Source organism: Podarcis cretensis (genome assembly GCF_951804945.1).
Source record: "Podarcis cretensis genome assembly, chromosome: 4".
Classification (NCBI taxonomy): domain Eukaryota; kingdom Metazoa; phylum Chordata; class Lepidosauria; order Squamata; family Lacertidae; genus Podarcis; species Podarcis cretensis.
The window spans coordinates 6,016,928-6,040,504 of record NC_137173.1 but is presented as its reverse complement, the minus strand read 5'-3'; the positions used below and the strand labels follow the sequence as shown (position 1 = coordinate 6,040,504).

At 44.0% G+C, this 23,577-nt stretch overlaps 1 protein-coding gene across 1 annotated transcript in view; it reads left to right on the top strand.

The window, feature by feature from the left end:
• The first annotated feature begins 3,069 nt into the window (after positions 1-3,069).
• Positions 3,070-23,577, top strand: part of LOC307214735 (uncharacterized protein) — a 44,155-nt gene continuing 23,647 nt past the window's right edge. The window contains exons 1-5 of the mRNA XM_079973691.1: positions 3,070-3,139; positions 4,320-4,827; positions 5,009-5,090; positions 5,374-5,456; positions 6,405-6,531. Coding sequence (XP_079829817.1) covers positions 4,411-4,827; positions 5,009-5,090; positions 5,374-5,456; positions 6,405-6,531 — 709 coding nt within the window. The 5' untranslated portion in view covers positions 3,070-3,139; positions 4,320-4,410. The remainder of the gene's footprint in view (positions 3,140-4,319; positions 4,828-5,008; positions 5,091-5,373; positions 5,457-6,404; positions 6,532-23,577) is intronic.

Here is a 23,577-nt window from a genome sequence, read left to right as displayed (position 1 = left end):
CTTCTTCCACCGACACTTCTCCCTGGTCTCGGATTCTGCCAGTCATTTCCGCCAATTCCATGTAGTCCATCACCTTCATCTGCCATTCTTCCCAGGTGGGTAGATCTTGTGTCTTCCAATACTTTGCAATAAGTATTCTTGCTGCAGTTGTAGCATACATAAAGTTCTATCCTTCTTTGACACCAATTGGCCGACCATGCCAAGGAGAAAGGCCTCTGGTTTCTTCAGAAAGGTATATTTAAATACCTTTTTCATTTAATTATAGATCATCTCCCAGAAAGCCTTAATCCTTGGGCATGTCCACCAAAGGTGAAAGAATGTACCTTCAGTCTCTTTGCATTTCCAACATTTATTTTCGGGCAAATGATAAATTTTTGCAAGCTTGACTGGTGTCATGTACCACCTGTAGATCATTTTCATTATATTCTCTCTTAAGGCATTACATGCCGTGAACTTCATACCTGTGGTCCATAACTGTTCCCAGTCAGCCATCATAATGTTATGTCCAACATCTTGTGCCCATTTAATCATAACCGATTTCACCGTTTCATCCTGAGTGTTCCATTTCAACAGCAAGTTGTACATTCTTGACAAGTTCTTAGTTTTGGGATCTAACAGTTCTGTTTCCAATTTTGATTTTTCCACCTGGAAGCCAATTTTCTTGTCTAAATTATAAGCCTCCATTATTTGGTAATAATGGAGCCAATCTCGCACTTTGTTTTTTAGTTTTTTCAAAACTCTGCAGTTTTAATCTATCTCCCTCTTGTTCCAGAATTTCCCAATATTTCGGCCATTTGGTCTCCATATTGAGCTTTTTCTGAGCCTTCGCTTCCATTGGTGACAGCCACCTTGGAGTTTTGTTTTCAAGCAAATCCTTATATCTTATCCAGACATTAAACACTGCTTTCCTGACAATATGGTTTTTAAACGCTTTATGTGCTTTGACCTTATCATACCACAAATATGCATGCCACCCAAATACGTTGTTAAAACCTTCTAAGTCCAGAATGTCCATGTTTTCAAGAAGCAGCCATTCTCTCAGCCAACAAAATGCGGCTGATTCATAGTAAAGCTTAAGGTCTGGCAGGGCAAATCCACCTCTTTCTTTGGCATCTGTTAATATCTTAATTTTGCAGCTGTAAGGTTTTCTTCTTTAAGTGACCCCTTGAAAACAACAAATGTAAAACAAACTTTATCCATACACAGGTTTGTTAATTTGTTAAAATATGTTGAATTACAACATTATATTCACTTATATTACTTAGAATATGTACAACGGATGGAGCCCATGAGAGCGAAACAAGGCATTATTCCGGAAATCCTTGTCAACACTGTGGAACTGTAATAGGCTCCAATTTGGACTTTATGAACGTATGTGGAACAGAAACTAGCCGACATTTGGTCTTTATGAATGATTTATTGGGGACTTCCGTCTATATTATTGCACTTTATGTGCTGTTTATGTGCAAGATAAACCTCTGATATTCTGATAATAATGTATAGAAGAGTATTGTTTATGTGAATGCACAGCCGGTTACGTCTTGTGTGTTTGTACATTCAAGGAACAGCATTTCTGACCCAGATTTTCACAGGAAGTCCCTAAGATGATTCACCTTTCAAACAGGATACGTGAACCTAGGCCAGCATGGTCCTCCTCTCTGGCAGATGGACATTCCCCCCCCCCCAAAAAAATATAGTCTGGCCCCCCACATGGTCTGAGGGACGGTGGACTGTCCCATGGCTGAAAAAGGTTGCCCCAGGCTAACAAGATGGTCAATATCCGGTTCCACTCCACCCTTTTAAAATTTCAATATCAAAACAGACCCCAGCTTTCAGAGCATGTAAACCACATGAGTGGAAATACCGCTGCTCCATGCACAAAAATAGGACTATACTTCCTTCTCCCACCTTTAAAGTAAACGTCTATGTAACGAAACCAAATTGATCCAAGTCTGCCTTTCTCCACCAACCTCAATTTCGCTCTTCAAGCCAAAAGACAACACTTCCCCGTCCCCGGGCGAAACCCCCTGGCCTTCCATTGGTAGAGCCGCCAACACGCTTGTGGCGTTTACCACAGTGCGACGCAAGGACTGAGCGGGTGGCGAGATCCTTTCAGCCTCAGACACTTGGCAGGTTCTGAAATGGCCGTGCAGGACATAGTTTGAGGACCCCTGGTCTACACTGACTGGGACATTCTGCATGCCAAGCAGATGCTCTAGGGCTCCCCATATTTCAATAACCTTTCAATGTTATGCTATTAGCAACCGTGGAGATTCCACCTGCCTCTTTCATTTAATAAATAATCATAATCATAAGCATAAGCATATATTTATACCCCGCCCATCTGGCTGGGTTCCCCAGCCACTCTGGGCGGCTTCCAACAAAATATTAAAATGCAATAGTCCATCAAATATTAAAAACTTCCCTAAACATAATAACAACAACCATCCATTATCAGTCCATTAAATTAGCAATTAAGCATTTCTGGAAAGGGAAATGGCATAATTGTGTATATTAGTATGAAAAGCATGCATGAGAAATTATTACTCATTTACTCATTGAATTTATTACTCATTATTACTCATTTTGGCAGGGGAAGGGTCTCCCTTGGGAGGTGGTGGACTCTCCTTCCTTGTAGGTTTCTAAGCAGAGATCGGACGGCCATCTGCCATGGATGCTTCAGCTGAGATTCCTGCATAGCTGGGGGTTGGACTAGATGACCCTGGGATCCCCTCCTCTCTCTCCACTCCGGAATTCTAGGAGGAGCTTCCTTGCCTCCTGCAAAGCCCTTTTCCCTGCAAGCTCTTCCTCTGGTTTCTGGCCAAGGGAGGGAGATGCTCAGAGTCCAGCCAAGAGCCTCACCCCCAAAAGGGGGGCATTGGCGTAGCCGGGGGGGCAGCTGCCCCCCTAAATCCATAAGAAATAATAGAAATCTGAGGTTCTGCCAAGCGAGAGACGGCTGAGCTGGAGGACCCGGCTTGGCAAGGGTTAAAGGCAAGTGAGCTGCCTTCCTAGAGAGGCCAGGAAGCAAGGGGGGGCTGGTCCTCCAGAGCCAAGGCCCCTCCCTCCCTCCCCAGTCCTTTCCTTGCTTTGGGGTCTCTCCTGCAAGGGCTGCCTCGCTGTCCCCTCCTGGGATCTGGTGAGTCTCCTCTCTCTCCCCCCAGAGGGTGCAGGGGGGAGACGGGGGGGGGGGGTCCCAGGGCTGCAGCAGGGGAGGAGGCCTGGGGGGCCTGATCCGGGAGGGGCCAGGTCTGCCACGCTCTCCTTCCTGGAGATCAGAGGAAACTCATTTGCCCCCCCCCCTTTCACAAAAATCTCCCTTCTTTAAACAAAGGAGTCCCTGGGACTTTAACTCTGTGTGACATCGCTCAGCCTCATTGCACAACAGAGGAAACATGTGCAAATGGTTTTCCAAAGCTGGACGAGGAGGTGGACTAGCCCCCCCCCCCCCCAAGAACAACGGGGAGGAAGGAAGGAAAGGTGGGAGAGAAAGGCCAGGAACAAAGAGAGGGATCCCAGCCCATAGTCTGGCTGCTGCATTGCAGACCAGTTTCCCAGTCGTCTCCCAGGGCAGCTCCCCACGGAGGCCACTGCAGCAATCCCCTCGCACCCAGAGCATGGCATCCCAGGACCACATCCTCTCTGTCCCAAAGGGATTGTTGCTGGCAAAGCAGCCAGAAATGGGCGCTGCTACTCACTGAACCTGCAGGGACCTTGGCATCAATGGCTGTGTGTGTGTTAAGTTATCTAGTGAAATAATAATAATAAATTACCGGCCTAAATTTCAAGGGAGATGTCTTTGGCCCTGCCCGTTTGGCCCTCAGGGGGTTGATCAGATACATACCTGGCCCTCATAGTAAACAAAAAGTGACCCCACCCCAGGAGTCTGTCTGGAGAGCGGCAGAGTCCAAGTGCAAGAAAAGGAGACAGAAGCTGGGGAGTGGGGGGGGGGGAGCAACTCCTGAAGACTGCCGGGTGAGGACCCCCACTAGACCAAGCATCCGTTTTTCACAAGATACAAATGACTCCCTTCTCAGTCGGTTCTGACTTCATACATTGACTGGAGGGCAGCAGAAACCAGGTTGATTAATCTCCCAGAAATCCCTTCAGTTGCCTCCACATTTTGCATTGCTAGAAGGCTAGAGACTTAGTTCTTCTCCTCTTCCTCCTCCTCTTTCTTTTCAAAAAGATAGCTCATGGTCTCAGATGCGGTGTAGTCCAGCCCTGGTTCCCAGCAAGACTCATCCATGCTTGCTCAGGGAACCATTCCCCCTCCTCACACACAAATTCTGTAACAGAACAATGTATTTGCTTTTTAGGATATGCTACAGCTTCTCATTTAGAAGGGCAGAAATTGGCAGAAGACCGAAGGGTTCCTTCCAATCTCTCAGAGGCTTCCTGAGAGCACAGATGGATGAGCGAGACTCGGTTCTCCCCGAAGCAGGAAGAGGCCATGCCAGCCAAACTGGGAGCAGTGGGCGATTCTGCGAAAGCCCAGTGCAGAAGATCCTGGGTGAGGTGGACACCCTCCGCTCAGAGGTGCAGAGCCAGCAGTTGAGGCAGTTCTGCTGCCAGGAGGCCAAAGGACCCCGAGAGGTTTGCAGCCGACTCTACCACTTTTGCCACCAGTGGCTGAAGCCAGAAAGGCACACAAAAGCCGAGATGCTAGACCTGGTGATCTTGGAGCAGTTCCTGGCTGTCCTTCCCCCAGAGATGGAGAGCTGGGTGAGGGAATGCGGAGCGGAGACCAGTTCCCAGGCGGTGGCCCTGGCCGAAGGTTTCCTCCTGAGTCAGGCAGAGGAGAGAAAGCAGGTGAGAGAGACTTTCGTCTGGATACTCCCAAGGGGCTCCAAACAGGACAGAGAACATCCCATAATGGTCTGCTTATGGCCCATCCATTTTCTAGGAAAGCATCTATGGAATGAGATCTCACACCCTTCCAGTCTTTGTCATTCTCTTTCTAGTATTTCTCCCCATTCTCTGTTTTGAATCCTTGTTTCTTTTTCAGGGAAAGGATCTCTTTGCAGAAATGGACCTGGATTCCTGTGAGGCAGAGAGGCCTCCATTGGACACCAGAGAGAGGCCACTGGGTAAGGAGGAAGGTGATTTTTCTCCATTTGGTCTCATTCTGTTGGTTTTCCAACTCATCTGAGGGTTCTTTTCATCTTGCTTTGGGGGTAGACAGTTGGGGAAAAGGGTCCAGAGGGGGGGAGATGTATTTTTGCACCACAAACATATGAAATGGGCACAAACATCCAAATGCTCTCAGCAGGTAAGGCTTTCTCAAGGCACATCTGCAGTTAGAGATGCCCTGTTTCACTTGTGAGAGAAGCAGGCACTCCTGGCATCCTGTTTACCTTTTATCTTTTGCAGGTGACAGAGTGATCCCAGGAAGACTTCCTGATCCGCCTTTTCATGGGGGCAGAAGGGAAGCAGTGGCTGTGGAACCAGATCAGGTCAGGGGAAGCTGCCTTGTGGGGACAGAGGCCGAGGGATGGAGCAATGTCATGGACTGGTTGGGCACAGAGAAATGGTGGGAGGAAGCAGCCGGGGAACCAGGAAGGGAAGATGGCTCAGAGCCGAAGGAGTGGAGGTGGAGGAAGGATGGGCAGTCAGAGGGGGAAGAGGGAGAAGCCTGGGTAGAGGAGGTGTCAGAAGCTGAAGGGGTTACAGGGCGTAGTGAGCTGGGAGACTCTGTGGCAGAATGCAGTGCAGAATCAGAGGCAGAAGAGGAAGGAGGCGAGTGGGAGAGAAAGGTCGAGAGGCCAAGGTGAGTCAGGATAAGGAAGAGCCACCGGTGGCTACCTCTCCTTTTGCCAGAAGCCACCCTCCCTGCTTGTCTCTCAGACCCAGGAGACCCCCCCTGCATTGCAGGAATCTCTGCTAGATCATCCAAGACAGATGCCCATCCAAAAGAGGCTTATTTTATTTCTAGATTGATAACTGAATGCAAAAATTGGTTTCTAAGCAGTGGACAAATGAGAACAAATAGTGGCCTGGATTCACCTAACCAGTCCCATCTACTGCAAAATGGGGCTTGCTCCACATTCCTCCCCCTCTCCATGCCCCCATGACCCCCTTGGATTTGACTCTAGGGCATTGGGAGGGAACCTTCCCAGAACGGCTCACAAGGAGATGAGAAAGTGGATCCTTCCTTTGGGGAAACTGGAATGCTTGCGTAGGCAGAATGACTTGAAAAACACAAGGTGGAGTACCACCTATTTGCGCAGAAACGAATACCCATAATTAAAATGCAGATTAAAATAAGCATCCATAATTAAAATGTGCAGCAAAGCAATCGTATTAAAACAACACCACAATGTACAGGAAGGAAACAACAGAGCATTGTGGAGCAGATCATATTTCTGCTGTCTCAGAGGAAGATATTTCCCTTTTTCTTTTAGGGTCCAGTGTGCTTTGAAGATATTGCTGTTTGTTTCACGGACGAGGAGTGGGCGTTGCTGGATCCTGACCAGAGAGCTCTGCATAAGGACGTCATGGAGGAGAATCGTGGGATCGTGACCTCTCTTGGTAAGGCTCCCTGTGGGAATGTTATAGCTGCCTGGAAATTCAAAGCATACCTCTATGGGACCAACCTCATATATTTTCACAGAGCTCAACCGTGGCCCCTATATCACCTGGGAACCTAACACCCCCACAATAAACAGTAAATTACAGTTTTTTCTTTGAGCAATCCTCCTCAAATTATTCCTTTTTCTACCATGATTGTGTTAGGATATTGATGTTCCGTTCCACCTAAACAGATGTGTGGAGCTATTGTATGTCACATGTCTGTTTACATTCCAGCACAGCTTGCTGGGAACTTCCGTTTGTGTATAGCTTTTGCCTCATCCTTCCTGCTCTTAGACATGAAGGAGAGCAGACATGCTTTTCTTTGTCTTGATCTATGCTGAATAAACTGCTTGTAAATATGCTTTACATATGCCTCTGTCCACCCTTATTTTTTTAAAAAAAAACACACATTTTATTAGTTTTTACAATATCAACGACAAACAAAAATATAAAACAAACAAAACATAACAAACATAAATCATAACCTTATTGAAAATAAGTTATTTACTTTGTAAAACGACTTCCTCGTTCCCCCTTAGTTGAATTTCATTGCATATCCTTATAACGGTTTTCCAAATCCCAATTTTAATATCCTTTAAATTAAACATTAACATCTTTAAATCTTCTCCTTCTTGTATTAAACATATTATTTTATCAGTTAACATAAATACAATCCTAAACCCATTAAGTATGTGGACGCTATTTCCAGTTATTTTAGCTTAACAAATTTAGCTAAATAATCATTAAATTTCTTCCATTCTTCGTGGTGCTCCTCCTCCTTCTGGTTGCGGACTCTTCCGGTTAGATCAGCTAGCTCCATAAAATCCATCATCTTCATCTGCCATTCTTCTACTGTTGGTAATTCTTGAGTTTTCCACTTTTTAGCTAACAAAATACGAGCCGCAGTTGTTGCATACAAAAACAGATTAACATTTCTTGGGCAATTCCAAAACTGTTATTCCAAGAAGAAAGGCCTCTGGTTCCTTTATAAATTCAACATTTTTTTCAATTCATTATAAATCTTTTCCCAGAAGTCTTTCACCTTGGAGCAGGTCCACCACATATGAAAGAATGTTCCTTCCTTTTCTTTACATTTCCAACATATATTATCACAATTATGATACATCTTTGCTAATTTTACAGGAGTCAAATACCATCTATACATCATTTTCATAATATTTTCCTTTAACAAAGTACATGCGGTGAACTTAACCCCTTTCTTCCACAATCTTTCCCAGTCCTCAAACATTATGTTATGTCCTAAATCTCTTGCCCAATCTATCATCACCAATTTAACTTCTTCATCTTTCGTATGCCACTCCAGCAAAAGCTTGTACATTTTAGATAAGTTTTTACCTTCAGTATCTAACAACTCCATCTCCAACTTAGATTTATCCAAGGCAAAACCATTTTTCTTATCCAGTTTATACAATTCATTAATCTGGTGGTAATGTAGCCAATTTTGCTTATCTTTAATTTGCTCAAATGGTCCTAATTTATAACCTTCCTCTTCTTCTATTAATAAATCATAATATCTCAACCATTTGGTATCCATATTTAATTTTTTCTGGGCTTTTGCCTCTGTTGGTGAAAGCCATCTGGGCGTCTTTCTTTCTAAAAGGTCTTTGTATTTTATCCAAACATTATACAACGATTTCTGAATTACCGTATTTTTCGCACCATAACACTCACTTTCTAGGAGGAAAAAAGTAATGGGAAATGTCTGTGCGTGTTATGGAGCGAATGCTTACGGATGGCGGGGGGATCTGCTGCAGTCAGCAGAGGATCCATGGTTCCCCTTCCTTCCCTCCTCCGTGGCTTGCTTTGAAACAGCAAAGGAGGAGAAGAGCCGCTGAGTGGGGAGGAGAGAGGGACAGAGAGCCTGCTTCTGCAAAGGAGCAAAGCGGGAGAGGAGAGGAGCCGCTTACATGAGTCCGGAGCTGTTTTTTTCAGTGAGCCAGGGAGGAGGGAGAGAACAGCTCGCTAAATAACAGCAATTTTTTTTTGCAAACAGGCTCTCTGTCCCTTCTTCTCCCCACTCAGCTGGCTAAATAGTAGCAAAGTTTTTCAGGGAGCCGGGAGGAGGGAGCTGTTTTTTTCAGCGAGCTGAGGAGGAGGGAGAGAACAGCTCGCTAAATAGCAGCAAATTTTTTCGCAAGCAGTCTCTCTGTCCCTTCTCCTCGCCACTCAGCTGGCTAAATAGCAGCAAAGTTTTTCAGCGAGCTGGGGAAGAGGGAGAGAAGCAGAGCCTTTAAAGGAGCAAAGCGGGAGAGGAGAGGAGCCTTCTCTTATACCCCTCTTCTGCATTATTAACAGCATCCTTCTCCACCCACCCCACGCGTGCTCCTTGTCCCTTGAGTGCTTTTCCTTCCCTCCCCACTTAAAACGTGGTTACAAAGCACGGATCCACATGGATCCTCAGGATTTTTGCACTGGGTCACCCCAAATTCACCATCAGATCACATAGCATGTCCATGGCTACAGCTTGCACCAAAAAAATCACACACCCACTGTTGCCTGGGGCCGCAGTGGTGCAAAAACGTGGTTACAAAGCACGGATCCACATGGATCCTCAAGATTTTTGCATTGGGCTACCCCAAATTCACCGTCAGATAACATGTCTGTGGCCACAGCATGAACCACAAAAATCATACATCCACTGTTTCGTTTAGAATATTTTTTTTCTTGTTTTCCTCCTCTAAAAACTATGTGCGTGTTATGGTCGGGTGCGTGTTATGGTGCGAAAAATACGGTATATGATTTTTAAATGCTTTATGGGCTTTTACTTTATCATACCACAAATATGCATGCCAACCAAACACATTATCAAATCCCTCCAAATCTAGTAAATCTGTATCTTCTAATTTCATCCATTCTTTAATCCAACAAAGTGTGGCAGCTTCAAAATAGATTTTTAAGTCTGACAGAGAGAATCCCCCTCTTTCTTTGGAATCCATAATTTGCATTTAATTCTGGGTTTCCTCCCCTTCCACCCTTCTGTCGCAAAGAGTTAATTACTCTGCTGATTAGAGGGTGCTCCAGCTTCTGAAGAGTTCTGAAGCTGCGGGTCGTTGTTTGATGCTGTTCCGCGGACCGGAGTTTGCCCAGTTACCGGTCGGTGGGCTGGAGCCAGCTGGGAGCCTGCCAAATGCCCCCGCTTCCCTTGGACGCATCCCAAGAGATTGGGCTGGTCTGAACTTCCCAGGCCACCTTCACTGTCAGCTTCAGAATTGTTAGGAAAACTAAGTAGCTTCAGGTTTTTGTTATTGCTCCTGTCAGTCTTGGGTTGACCAAAGAGACGACTGGCAGCGAAGCTCAGGTGCTGCCAGCCAGAGAAGAAGCAGGCCTAGGGAGAGGAGAGTTAGCAGCGGAAGGCCGAGAGGAGGGGAAGAGGAACTGTCATCTGAGCTCTGAACAAAGGGGAGAAGAAAAAGGGAGACAGAGTGACAGACAGCTGTGTGAGAGCTACAGGAGTGAGTCAGACGCTGGAATGCAGGAAGCATTCTCTGCCAAATTTAAAGATACTGGAAGAGAAGGTGGGGGCTTCTGTGCTGGGGAAGGGGGAGGAGCTCAGTCTGGGCAACTCCGTCTTGTGGGGAGGACGAAGAGTAGAGGAGCTCCGTCCAAGTTTGTTGTTTTAGCAATAAATCTGCAATTATTAACAGCCAGAGTCGTCTCACGTTTGTGGGAGAGACCAAGCCATAACAAGGAGTGACATTGGAGATGGAGGGGATGCCATGACTGGGCCAAACAAAATTCATCCCAGAGAAGAGCTAGGCTTATGGAATCTCAGGTAGTAGTAGCGGTGATGATGATGATGATGATGATGATACAGTGGTACCTCGGTTTACAAACTTAATTTTTTCCAGAACAGGTACCACTGTAGTAATAATAATAATTTTTTGTAATGGCTTGGCTCTCCCACAGAAGCGAGACACCGGCAGTAATTATCTCAGGTTTATTGCTCAAACACATAAATCACTCCGGAGCTCCTTCACTCCGTGTCTGACTTCCAAGTTTGCAGTTGCCAAGTCTAAACTCCGCCCCTTCCTCTTCCAAGAGGGGGAAAAAACCCTTTCGCTTCTGCTCTTTCCCCTCCTCTCACTGACCTTTTCGCGCCTTCGAGTTTTGGGGCTAGCTATTCCTGGCCTCTCCCCTTCTGTCTCTGAGCTAAGATTGGTATTTTGTGGATCTTTGCTATCTGCTGCCTGCTCTCTGTTCTCTGAAGCTCTGCCACTCGGCTGCCCCTCCTCCCTCTCACATTCCAGATCACATTCCAGTGTCCTTATCTCTCTTTGCCTGCTTTCATACATTGCAGCCTCTGTCAGCTCCGGAACAAAGCTGACATTTTTATTTCTACCCTGCCCATCTGGCTGGGTTGCCCCAGCCACTCTGGGCGGCTTCCAACACATATATAAACATGAAACATAAATAATAATATTCTGATCCCATATAAAAAGAACATTAACTTAAAATGAACAACTTATACTGGTGGCCAAAATTGTGGAAACCTTTTGTGAAAAGTGTATTTCTGAGGTTTGATGGCTCATAACACCACTTTTGTGTGGAGTAATACCATAAAATTATATATCAATAAAAAGATAATTTAATGAAGAATGTAATGTAATGACTTTTATGAAGGAATATTTATTGGAACAGCAGTCATAAAGAAAAAACGTGAAACTTTTGGTAACCATTGGTAACCTTTAGCTTTAATTACAGCCTTACAACGCTTTCCCATGAAGTGAACCAAATTTTTAGTTCTGCAGCTGTAAGAATGTGAAACCAAGATTGAATTATTGCCTCTGTTAATTGGGCTTTATTGCTGGGTTGCCTGTGATTAACAAGTTTCTTTAGTCGGCTCCATAGATTTCTGATTGGGTTAATGTTTGGGCTATTCCCAAGCCATTCCGGCAGTGGAATAGGATTATCTTGAAAGCACCTTTTTCACACAGCAGCAACAGGACATGGAACTGAGTCCTGTTGAAATAGAAAATAAATATATAAGTAGGAGGGGGCCGCTAGGGGCGCCTTGAAGATGGCGGATATTAACATCTATCCAGCTTGCACGAGGTAATTAGAGGCTGATTATGGGGAGTAAATCAGTCTCCCTCATCTCTCCAGGGGAGAGAGATGCAGTTTTCACCCGCTGTTGCCATAAATCACCCCCGAGTTTGGAAGAAGGAGGGGGTGAGGCACTGGGTGCACAACCCTCGGCGGGCCTTGGAACTCCTCCGAAGCTACTTCCAGGAGCGAAACTAGTGTTACTTAAAAGGAAAAAGATTGGTGAAAGATAACACACAAGCTTCAAGAGAGGCAGGAGGTTTTTATCTGCTAACAATTTTACCACTGAAATGAAGAAGACTGAGACAGAAGATTACATCAAAGAACTACAGATATGCTGGTATGTGGATTGGAGTGCAACAGAACTAAAGGGGGGGAATGACTTTTTATCTTTTTTTGCTCTATGTGATTAACTAATAACCCTCCCTCTTAGAATATCCATCATAGCAACTAATTGGCAAATGGGACTAAAAAGGTACTGTGTGGGAATAATATGAATTTAAAGGTTTTACTCTGTTAAGGATTTGGAAAGAAGGGCTCTCTTTGTGACGCAGTTAGAATGGAGATTTGATACGAGACCTGTGTTGCAGGAGGTTTGGTCTTGGGGAGGGCGAGCCAAAGATTTATTACTTTCAATGAGATTGTGAACTGGAAGGGGCAACCCTCCTGGAAAAAGACTAATTTACGATGCAACAGGTCGGGAAAGTTAAAGAGCGAGCTTTTGGACTGTATTTCATCGGAACAAGAAGAAGGCGATTGCTTGCTCGAGTGGAAATGCCTGGATTATTGGGATTTACGAGAGAGCAGTACAAAGCCCACACAGAAATACAAACAAGACTGTTTCTTTCAACACACTTGCAGAGCAATTTGGAGGTTAATGAAAAGGAAAATGAGTAACGACAAGGATTTAGAAGAAGGGACTGGAAATATCATTCTTAATATGAAAGCAGCAGAAAATATTCGAGGATTGGACTCCTGCCGATCAAGAAGCATGGGTACCCCCCACAAAAAATTATAATTTGGAAAATAATTTGATTACATGATATGTATTGTTATAATTTGGACTAATTGGTTTAATGTGTTTAATTCGGTAATATGAAACTTAATAAAAGATCACCTGCGGAAGGCTTCAGTTTGGGCTAAAGTATTTCATTTTTTATTTCGGGGCATTTCCATTCCCTTTAATGATGAAAATTCTGCCCACACCTTTTGCTGCCATACAACCTCAGATCATCACACTATCTGGGTGTTTCACGGTTGGTGTAATGCAGGTAGCATGTAAATCTTCTCTGATTCTTCCCCTTGTGTATTTCATGGCATCACTACTAAGCAAGGAGATTTGGGTCACATCCCTCCAAAAACATTGTCCCATTGTTCCGCGTCCAATTAACATGGGTTTAATCTTTTCAACCTTTGCGGTGGGCCACTAGGGGGCGCATAGGAAGATGGCCAACAATAACATCTCTCCGACCCACAGGAGGTAATTTGGAGGCTATGTTGGGAGTAATTAGGCTCCCTACACACTCAAGACGGTGAGTGGGGCTGTTTGCCTGCTGTGCCCGATATCACCCCCGAATTTTTGAGGGGGATGGGGGCATTAGGCACAAAAACCCTCCTGGGGGATCTCGGCACTCCTGGACGCTGTCTCTGACCTGCGCCACTAGCTGCAAGAACTTCAAAAGAAACAATTTGGCACGAAGGAATGCACATGCTTCAGGAAATGAGGAGGAGTGAAAACTGCAACAGAAGAGGTCTCTGGAAAAATAAGATTTAAATTATGAGAAGACACGTCAAGATACGGTATGGCAAAGGACTGAAGGGGGAGGGGAAAATGTTTTATTTTCCTACTTATGTGATTAAACCCAAGAATCCCCTCCCTTCAAGAGGCAAAAGCCAGAAATGAGAAAAGGAGCAATGCACCAGCGAGCTGCAGCTGGCTGTAAAGCCAAACAGGATGTTGATGTTTGGGACTGTACCGTGGGAGCAAAGGGGCAGTCTATTCACTGTACTGAGCACCGGATGTTAGCTCAGAGTGTCATCTGATCTGTACTGGAAGTACAGGGGTGGAGTTTCTCTCTCTGCTGTTGGTGTTTGGAGAGTGCAGACATGTTTCTCTGTACTGCTGCATAGACAGAAATAAAGGCATGTAAATACATTTCAGTCTGTCTCTTTCCCCCTCCTGGGGAATGCAGGGAGGAGGGAAGAGTGGTGTGTTCTTCTCACGTTTGAGGAGGATCGCCGATAGAGACCCCGCCTGTCTCCTGCCGGGAGTCGCGGACAGGGAGGTCAACAGTAATCTAAGCCGGGTGCCTGGAGAATGGCAAATTCCTCTGACAAGGCTAGAGATTACAACAGTTTTAAGGACTTAAGCTGTGAATCTAAGGCTGTGTGGAGATAAACTTTCGAACCAAAGCATGTTTCTAGAAGACTGTGGAATGTATAAGAGCTTTGTTCTGACGCAGTCAAAAATCCCGTCGCCATTTTGGGAAGCTCTGTCGGAGGACTAAGTCCGGGAGAAGGAAGAGTGAAAGAGAGCGTTCTTACATCGTGGGAGAAACTCCTCAAAGAGGTCTTAAGAGCGACAGAGCTATAATTTACGAGGGAAAAAGTGATCTTATCTCCGAAGGTGACGATTTATGGGAACCATCTGGAATTGAGGATTGACGACAGGAAATCCATCACTACCAAGCAAGGAGATTTGGGTCACATCCCTCCAAAAACATTGTCCCATTGTTCCGCTGTCCAGTTAACATGGGTTTAATCTTTTCAACCTTTGCTTGAGAGATTTTCTTTAATCGTTTAGTCGTGTACGACTCTTTGTGACCCCATGGACCAGAGCACGCCAGGTCCTATTGTCTTCCACTGCCTCCCGCAGTTTGGTTAAACTCATGCTTGAGAGATAACAATGGCTTTTTCCTTAGAATTCTAACATTTAGAGCAGTCCTTGCTCTCAACTTCACATTAATTCTCACCATGTCATCTAGTATACACCAAAATGATTTTCTTCTGTCATGTAGGAACAGTCTCTCTATTCTTCGATCGTCACTTGCCTTTGTGCACCTTTTCCTGCCTTTACCAGTCTGATTTTATAGTTGCTGAGTCTCCTTATACCTCTTCAATAATATCGAAATGCCAGCTTTGGTTAAGTTTTTCCCAATCTTTCATCTAATCTATTCATAACTGTAGCCTTGTTCACCATCAAGGGGAAAAATGTAATGTGGTAACTGTTTATGCGCCCAATACAAAGAAAGCAGAGTTCTTTAAAAAATTGGAGCAAATGTTATTAGAATTAGAAAATCATAAATTAATTTTGCTTGGAGATGTGAATGGAGTACCATCACCAGAATTAGACAGAAATGGAAAAAAGAGGAAATCGAATCAAGGGAAACTCCCAAAATCTTTTTACAACCTCCAAGAAAATCTGGACGTAATCGACATCTGGAGGCATAAAAACCCAATAATGAAACAATTCACGCATTTCTCAGAACCACACCAGAGTTGGGGCAGAATCGATCAGATATGGGTTTCAAGTGAGTTATCGACAAGATCAATGAAATGTGAAATATAACCCAGAACCCTCTCTGACCACAACCCAATAGTGTTGGAAATAAAATGTAAATCATTGGGCCCATATAGATGGAGAATGAATGAATACCTACTCGAAAATGATGAGATAATTGAAAAGGCGAAGACTACCCTTAAAGAGTACTTTGATATGAATTTGAATAAAGAAACAAAAATTGACATAGTTTGGGACGCCAGTAAGGCGGTCCTAAGAGGATTTTTTATTCAACAAAATAACTATAGAAATAATTAAGAGAATCAAAGAAGGAAGAAATAGTCAAACAATTAAGAGAATGTGAGGAAAAATTAATAGTAAACCCTAGGGACGAAAGGATTAAACAAATCTCTAAGACGCTGCAGACGCAGTATTCGATATTAATAAGTCAAGAGGTAGAATGGAGAATTAGATCAATGAAGCAAAAGTATTTCGAATCTGCGAACAAAACGGGATGGCTACTGGCGTGGCAACTTAGAAAAAGGAAAAAACAGAACGTGATTAATAAGATTAAAGTAGAAGAACAAATACTTGAAGACCCCGGTAAAATAGAGGAAAAGTTCCTTCAATTCTATGAAAATTTGTATAAAAAGGAAGATGAAGATACGGAAGAAATAGAAAAGTATTTGGAAAGGAATAGAGGAGAACAGCTGATGGATGAGGAGAAAATCTATTTAAACAAACCAATAACGGCAGATGAGGTTAAGGAAGTAATTAAGAGGATGAAACCAGGGAAAGCACCAGGTCCAGACGGGTTATCTCAAAAGTATTACAGAGTCTTGGAAGAATATCTGGCCCCGGTCCTTTGCAATGTAATGAATAATGTTTTACAAGGAGGAACGGTGCCCGATTCCTGGAAAGAGGCGCACATCACGTTAATCCCCAAATCAGAACTTGACAAGCTGGACATAAGAAACTACAGACCGATATCACTACTTAATAATGATTATAAAATCTTCGCAGAAATAATGGCAAATAGGCTCAAAAAATACTTATCAAAATCTATCCACAAAGATCAAGTAGGTTTTTTACCCAATAGGTATTTAAAGGACAATGTAAGACACATAATAAATATTATTGAGTACTTGGAACTTAAGATCGATATTCCCGCAGCTTTAATCTTCATCGATGCTGAAAAGGCATTCGACAACGTATCATGGAGGTTTCTACTAAAAGGTATGGAGAGAGTAGGGATAGAGGGGCCCTTCTTGGAAGGTATAAGGGCGATATATTCAGGACAAAGGGCCAAATTGATTATTAATAATAATTTAACTAATTCATTTGAGATCTCGAAGGGTACAAGACAGTGATGCCCTCTATCCCCCCTTTTATTTATTATGGTGCTAGAAGTGATTACAAAGAAAATTAGGGAAACCTCGGAAATAAAGGGAATTAGATTAGGAGCCAAAGAATATAAATTAAAAGCCTACGCCGATGATTTGGTAATATCGTTAGGAGATCCAGTAGAGGGTATCGGTAAAGTTATAGAGTTGCTTGAGGAGTTTGGAAATCTGTCCGGCTTTAGATTAAATAAAGGTAAAACTAAAATGCTGACAAAGAATTTAACTGAAGAGCTAAGAAACCAGCTAGAGTCGAAAACCGGAATTAAGGTGGTGAAAAAGGTGAAATATCTGGGCATCTGGATCTCCACGAAAAATATAAATCTAGTAGAAGATAACTACACAAGGACCTGGAAAGAGATCAAAAAAGACCTGGACATCTGGAGTAGGCTAAAACTTTCTTGGTCGGGTAGAATGGCCGCAGTTAAAATGAGTATTCTCCCAAGGTTGCTGTTCCTATTTCAGAACATTCCAGTGATCAGGGGTACGACATCATTTAAAGACTGGCAGAAAACCCTGTCCAGATTTATTTGGCAGGGCAAGAGAGCAAGAATTAAATTCAAACTACTTACCGATCGTAGAGACGGGAGGATTCGCCGTTCCGAATCTGAAATTATACTACGAGGCCGCGTGTTTGTGTTGGATTAAGGACTGGATTGTCCTGAAAAATGCAGATTTGCTGGACTTGGAGGGGTTCGACATGCAGATTTGCTGGACTTGGAGGGGTTCGACGCCAGATTTGGTTGGCATGCGTATCTATGGCAAGACAAGGAGAGGGCCCACAAAGGATTCTCCAACCATATAATCAGAGGAGCGCTACTTGAGGTATGGAACAGAAATAAGAAACTCTTAGAAAAAGACACCCCATGGTGGTTATCACCAGTTGACATTTTAACAATCAAAAAACCTAATATGGAAGGTCAAAGATGGACCTATGAGGAACTACTGGTAAAAGCAGACAAAGGGTGTAAGCTCAGACCTTACGAAGAACTGAAGGACAAATTAACAACCTGGTTGCAATTTTACCAAATTAACTCTTTATGGAATGAGCACAAAAAAATAGGGATGAGTGAGAAAAAGTCCAGATTCCAGGTGGAAATAATAGAAGGAAACTCCAAACTCCTATCTAAAATGTATAACCAACTATTAGACTGGGACACGAAGGACGAGGAGGTGAAGGAGGTAATGACCAAATAGGCCATAGATCTTGGATATAATTTAGACTATGACAGATGGACGAAACTCTGGAACAAGGACATGAAATTCACGGCATGTGTTGATCTCCGTGAAAATTTACAAAAAATGATGTACAGGTGGTATCTTACCCCTGTAAAACTAGGAAAAATGTACAAGACGGGGGATAAAACTTGCTGGAAATGCAAGGTGAAAGAAGGAGACTTCCATCATATGTGGTGGGCTTGTGAAAAAGTGAAAGGGTTTTGGGGACTTATTTATGATGAATTAAAAAAAATTCTGAGATACACTTTCCCTAAAAAACCGGAAGCCTTCCTTTTAGGGATGGTCGGGAAGGAGATTAGGCAAGAAGATCAAACTATGTTCCAATACGCAACGGTAGCAGCCAGGATACTGTTAGCGCAAAACTGGAAAACCCCTAATATTCCAACCATCAGAGATTGGCAATCTAAGTTATTTGAGTATATAGAGCTAGCAAGGATGACACAGAAGATCAGGCATCAGAAAAACGTAAAATTTATTAATGACTGGAGCAAATTCCTTACATACATGGAAACAAATTTAGGAAACATTAAAATCACAGTAGGTGTTACATAAAGTTTGAGAGGTGTAGATAAAGGTGATAAAAAGACCCCGCAGGAAGATAATGTGGGAATACAGCTCAAACAGTGTTGAAGGGAAGTCAATCACTGTTAGGTGATGGGTGTGTGTGTTCTTTTTTGTTTTTTTTCTCTTTGTTGTTGTATTTGTTGTTGGGTTTGTATTTTTGTTTTATGTTATTTGTTGTTTGTTTTCTCTTGCTTTTTCTTGTTTTTTTTTCTTTTTGAAAAAGAGTTTAATAAAAATAATTTTTTAAAAAATAATAATATCGAAATGCCAGCTTTGGTTAAGTTTTCCCCAATCTTTCATCTAATTTCTTTATAACTGTAGCCCTGTTCACTTAATACTACAATTTTACATTGCTTTCTGGGTGACCAGTCAACTCTTTGTGCCATTTCTATAATTTTATTATGTTTTACAACCTCACTAAATGAAAGAACAAAAAAAAACCAACCCAACTTGACAGCAATCACATAACACACTGACAAAAGTCAACCTAAGCAAGTTGTGCTTCCTTTTTCTGGTTATTTGACTATAACATTTGATAGAATATGGGTAATTGAACAACCTTTGTTGAATTGCAGTCTTCATTAAATTATCTTTCCATTGATATATTATTTTATGATATTACTCCAAATGAAGTGGTGTTATAAGCCATCAAAACTCTGAAATACACTTTTTTCCAAAAGTCTTCCACAATTTTGACCACAACTGTGTATCAAACAAACCAACATTCAACAACTCATCAGAACATAATAATAAATATGATGGTTAATGACAAACAACACAGGTAATGAACACACACCCAACTCCCTTCAGTTCTTCTCCATTTGTTCCTGAGGCTCTAATCCCTTTTTGTCTCCATTGCAGATTGTGATGAATCGAAAATTGAGAACAAAGGTGACCACGATAAAATCCCCAGAGAGGAGAAGCCACGTAAAAATTTAGAGTGTGGAGAAAGCTGCAATCAGAGCTCCAATTCCACATCCCATCAACAAAATCTCATTGGAAATAAACTCTATCAGTGCATGGAATGTGGAAAAACCTTCAGCCAGAGCTCCTCTCTCACTTCCCATCAAAGAATTCACACAGGGGAGAAACACTATCAGTGTGTGGAATGTGGAAAGAGCTTCAGTTGGATCTCCCATCTCACTTCCCATCAAAGAATTCATACAGGGGAAAAACCCTATCAGTGTGTCGAATGTGGAAAGAGCTTCAGGAAGAGCTCCGATCTCACTTCACATCGAAGAATTCATACAGGGGAGAAACCCTATCAGTGTGTCGAATGTGGAAAGAGCTTCAGGAAGAGCTCCGATCTCACTTCACATCGAAGAATTCATACAGGGGAGAAACCCTATCCGTGTGTGGAATGCGGAAAGAGCTTCAGAATGAGCCACGATCTCACTTCCCATAAGAGAATTCATACAGGGGAGAAACCCTATCAGTGTGTGGAATGCGGAAAGAGCTTCAGTCAGATCTCCGGTCTCACTTACCATCAAAGAATTCATACAGGGGAGAAACCCTATCAGTGTGTGGAATGCGGAAAGAGCTTCAGTCACAGCTCCGGTCTCACTTACCATCAAAGAATTCATACAGGGGAGAAACCCTATCAGTGTGTGGAATGTGGAAAGAGCTTCCCTGAAAGCTCCTCTCTCACTTCCCATCGAAGAATTCATACAGGGGAGAAACCCTATCTGTGTGTGGAATGTGGAAAGAGCTTCCCTGAAAGCTCCTCTCTCACTTCCCATCGAAGAATTCATACAGGGGAGAAACCCTATCAGTGTGTGGAATGCGGAAAGAGCTTCAGAATGAGCCACGATCTCACTTCCCATAAGAGAATTCATACAGGGGAGAAACCCTATCAGTGTGTGGAATGCGGAAAGAGCTTCAGTCACAGCTCCGGTCTCACTTCCCATCGAAGAATTCATACAGGGGAGAAACCCTATCTGTGTGTGGAATGTGGAAAGAGCTTCCCTGAAAGCTCCTCTCTCACTTCCCATCGAAGAATTCATACAGGGGAGAAACCCTATCAGTGTGTGGAATGCGGAAAGAGCTTCAGAATGAGCCACGATCTCACTTCCCATAAGAGAATTCATACAGGGGAGAAACCCTATCAGTGTGTGGAATGCGGAAAGAGCTTCAGTCAGAACTGCAATCTCACTTCACATCAAAGAATTCATACAGGGGAGAAACCCTATCAGTGTGTGGAATGTGGAAAAAGCTTCAGTCAGAGGGCCAATCTTACTTCCCATCAAAGAATCCATACAAAGGTTAGAAAAACCATTGTACAGATTTAGGAGCCAGACAAATCCATACTTTTTAAACCAGGCCTTTGGCTGATTGACATTTAATGCCCTTTTAAAATGTGGTGTTTTGTGTTTTTATTTTGTTTTTTTATGTTGTAACCATCCTGAGACCTGTGGGTGTAGGGAATAGCTGCCAACTTTCTGCACCACCTAGTGTACCCACAGAATTGTGGCTTCTACTGGCAACACACACAGGAGAACAAATGAAAGACAAACACAATGAGCAGGCAAAAACCTTTAAAGGGCCATACCAAATGGACATCCGGTGTGAAGAGGTCACTTTTCCCACTGCTGAACAATGCCACAGGTAGAGGAGATGGAATGCTAGAAGTGTTCTCCCAGGCAAGGGGAGCTGCTGGGAAATTGAACTACGGGCTCAAAATATTACTTTTTAAATAGTTGCTGCCATTATAGGCATTACAGGCAGAAAGCTGGAGGGTGAGCAGACCCAGGCTGTGCTGCACCCAAGAGTGGGGGTGAAGGGAGAAGGGAGAAGTGAAGAGACTGAAAGCTTTTTCTTCCTGATGCGTTTCCGGTGCAGCTCTGAATTCCACCCGGTCCGGAATTATCCAGTGGAGCCACAGGATGTCTCCAAGGCTGTTTTCTTTGGCAACCAGATAACAGGAGCTGCCAAGTGTGGGAAGCCTCAAAAGGTCTCAAGGAAACTGGCAGAGACATGTCGTCACAGTATCATTTGGCTGCTGCTATGGCAACAGTGAAAAACTGCGACCAGGGCCACGTGCTGAGCTGGGTGATTGTCAGTGGGGCCAGTCACCACCTCATGTCATCGCTATCTAGTGGTTTTTTGTGGAACTGCAAGGCTGTGAAAACTGGAAGAAGTGTAACTCTTGCAGATGGTTCCAAGCGCTATGTCTGGCTCTGTTTATTGTTCTTTTTTACAGGCGGAGATTGAGGCCTATGTCGTTCCAGAGATGCAGTGCTGTTTCCTTTCTGTTTCCTCTCTTGTCCATGTTGGGTTCAAAGTGTGTTTTGAAAATAATGTCTATTCCATTTCCAGAGGTGGGCGACAACTGGTCAGTGTTGAGTGCAAAGACAGGCTGTTTGTGCTAGAATCGCCTATTGCACGTAAAGGTCCCACTGAGGATGCACAAGCACAGTGTGGTAACCTTCCTATTCATGATGGGTCCCATCATGGCGTTTGGCACCGGAGAATGTCACATATCAACTGGGGGTACGTGAAGAAGGTCCCAGGGTGCACTGAGGGGTGCAAGATGAAGGTATGTGACAAATACCTGGAATGAAGGTGCATTTCTTCCGTGTGTTTGGATGTGAGGCTTGGGTCCTTGTGCCAAACACAGAAAGGGTGGCCCTAGGTCCCAGAGAATGATCCTTTGTGGGTATGAGCCAGGGACCAAGTGGTGGAGATTTGCCTATCCAGAAGGCAATCAGTCTAGGATTCTAGTCAGCAGGAGTGCTGAGTTCTGTGAGCAGAGTGGGTGGAAATGCATACATGGGAATCCAGACATTCTTTCAGAGAGTCTGCTTGACTCTGCTGATGAAGGAAAGGTAGAAACTGATCCTGCTGCTGAGGCTCAGAGTCCCAACCAAGAGCAGGAACAGGAAAGGGCATCTCCTAAAGCTGTTAAGCTAGAGCCAAAGAGTGCTCCTCCTCACCCACAAGTCCAGTTGAGAAATCCAGAATGTGCAGTAAGTCAGAGGGGAGAGCAAGGACACACTAGTTGGCCCTAGTGGGTCAGAGGGGGTACCTGAGGTTGTGCTGAGGTGTTCAGCTCACACTACTAAAGGAAAACGACCTGAAAGGTTTGAGGTCACTAGCGTGTGGATTGGTGTGGCTCAGTGTGAACCAAAGAGTATTGAGGAAGTTCAGAAGTTGCCTGCAGAGGAAGCCAGGAAGTGGCAAGAGGCAATGCAGAAGGAAATGAACTCAATGGAGTCTCTAGGTGTGTTCTCCATCACGACGCTGCCAGCAGGCAAGCAGGCCGTGAGCAGCCACCGGGTTTACCGTCTTAAACCCACAGCAACTGGAGAACCGCAGTACAAGGCTAGGCTGGTAGCCAGAGGGTTTACACAGTGGAACTGCTGCCTTACACTGAGGTGTATGCTCCTACTTCCAGAAGTAAAAGTCTGTGCATGCTCTTAGCCATTGCTGCACAGAGAGGTCATCAGGTGCATCACTTTGATGTGGATGTAGCCTATTTGAACTCAGACCTCCAGGAGGATCTGTACATGCATCCTCCTCCAGGGCTTGAGAGCAATAGGCCAGATGCAGTGTGGAAGCTTCATAAGTCCATTTACGGTCTGAAGCAATCGGCCAGGAACTGGAACTTGTGTCTGAATGAAGCCTTAGAGAGCATGGGTTTCAAGAGGAGTCTTGCTGATAGCTGCCTGTACCTGAAAGGGTCAGGAGAGTCACAAGAGGTGGTCTTAATTTTTGTGGATGATACAATCTATGTGGCAAAGACAGGGAAAGAGGTTCAAGGGTTTGCCACAGAGCTTGGAAAACATTTCCAACTCAAAAACCTAGATCCAGTGAAAGTTTACCTAGGCGTCCAGATAGATAGGTCCCAGGACGGAAGCTTCTTGCTCAGTCAGAAAGGCCAGATTGAGCAGTTGCTTGAGAAGTTCAGAATGTCTGAATGTGCAGGGGTCAGTACACCCATGGAGACAAGCTACATGAAAGACAGTCAGCTAGGGGAATGTGCCAAGTTCGAAAACACTGAGATCTTTCAGTCAGCTCTGGGTAGTTTGCTGTATCCCAGTGGAGCAGACCAGACATACGCTAGCATTTGCTACCAATCTGCTCAGCAGGGAAGCTACAAGGCCAAGTGTGAGTGCCTGGAATGGTATCAAGAGGATGCTGGGTTACCTGCAGGATACCAAAGATTTCTGTCTCAGACTGTCGGCTAAGGGTGAAACCAAGCTTACGTTCTGAACTGATAGCGACTGGGCGAATCTGGAA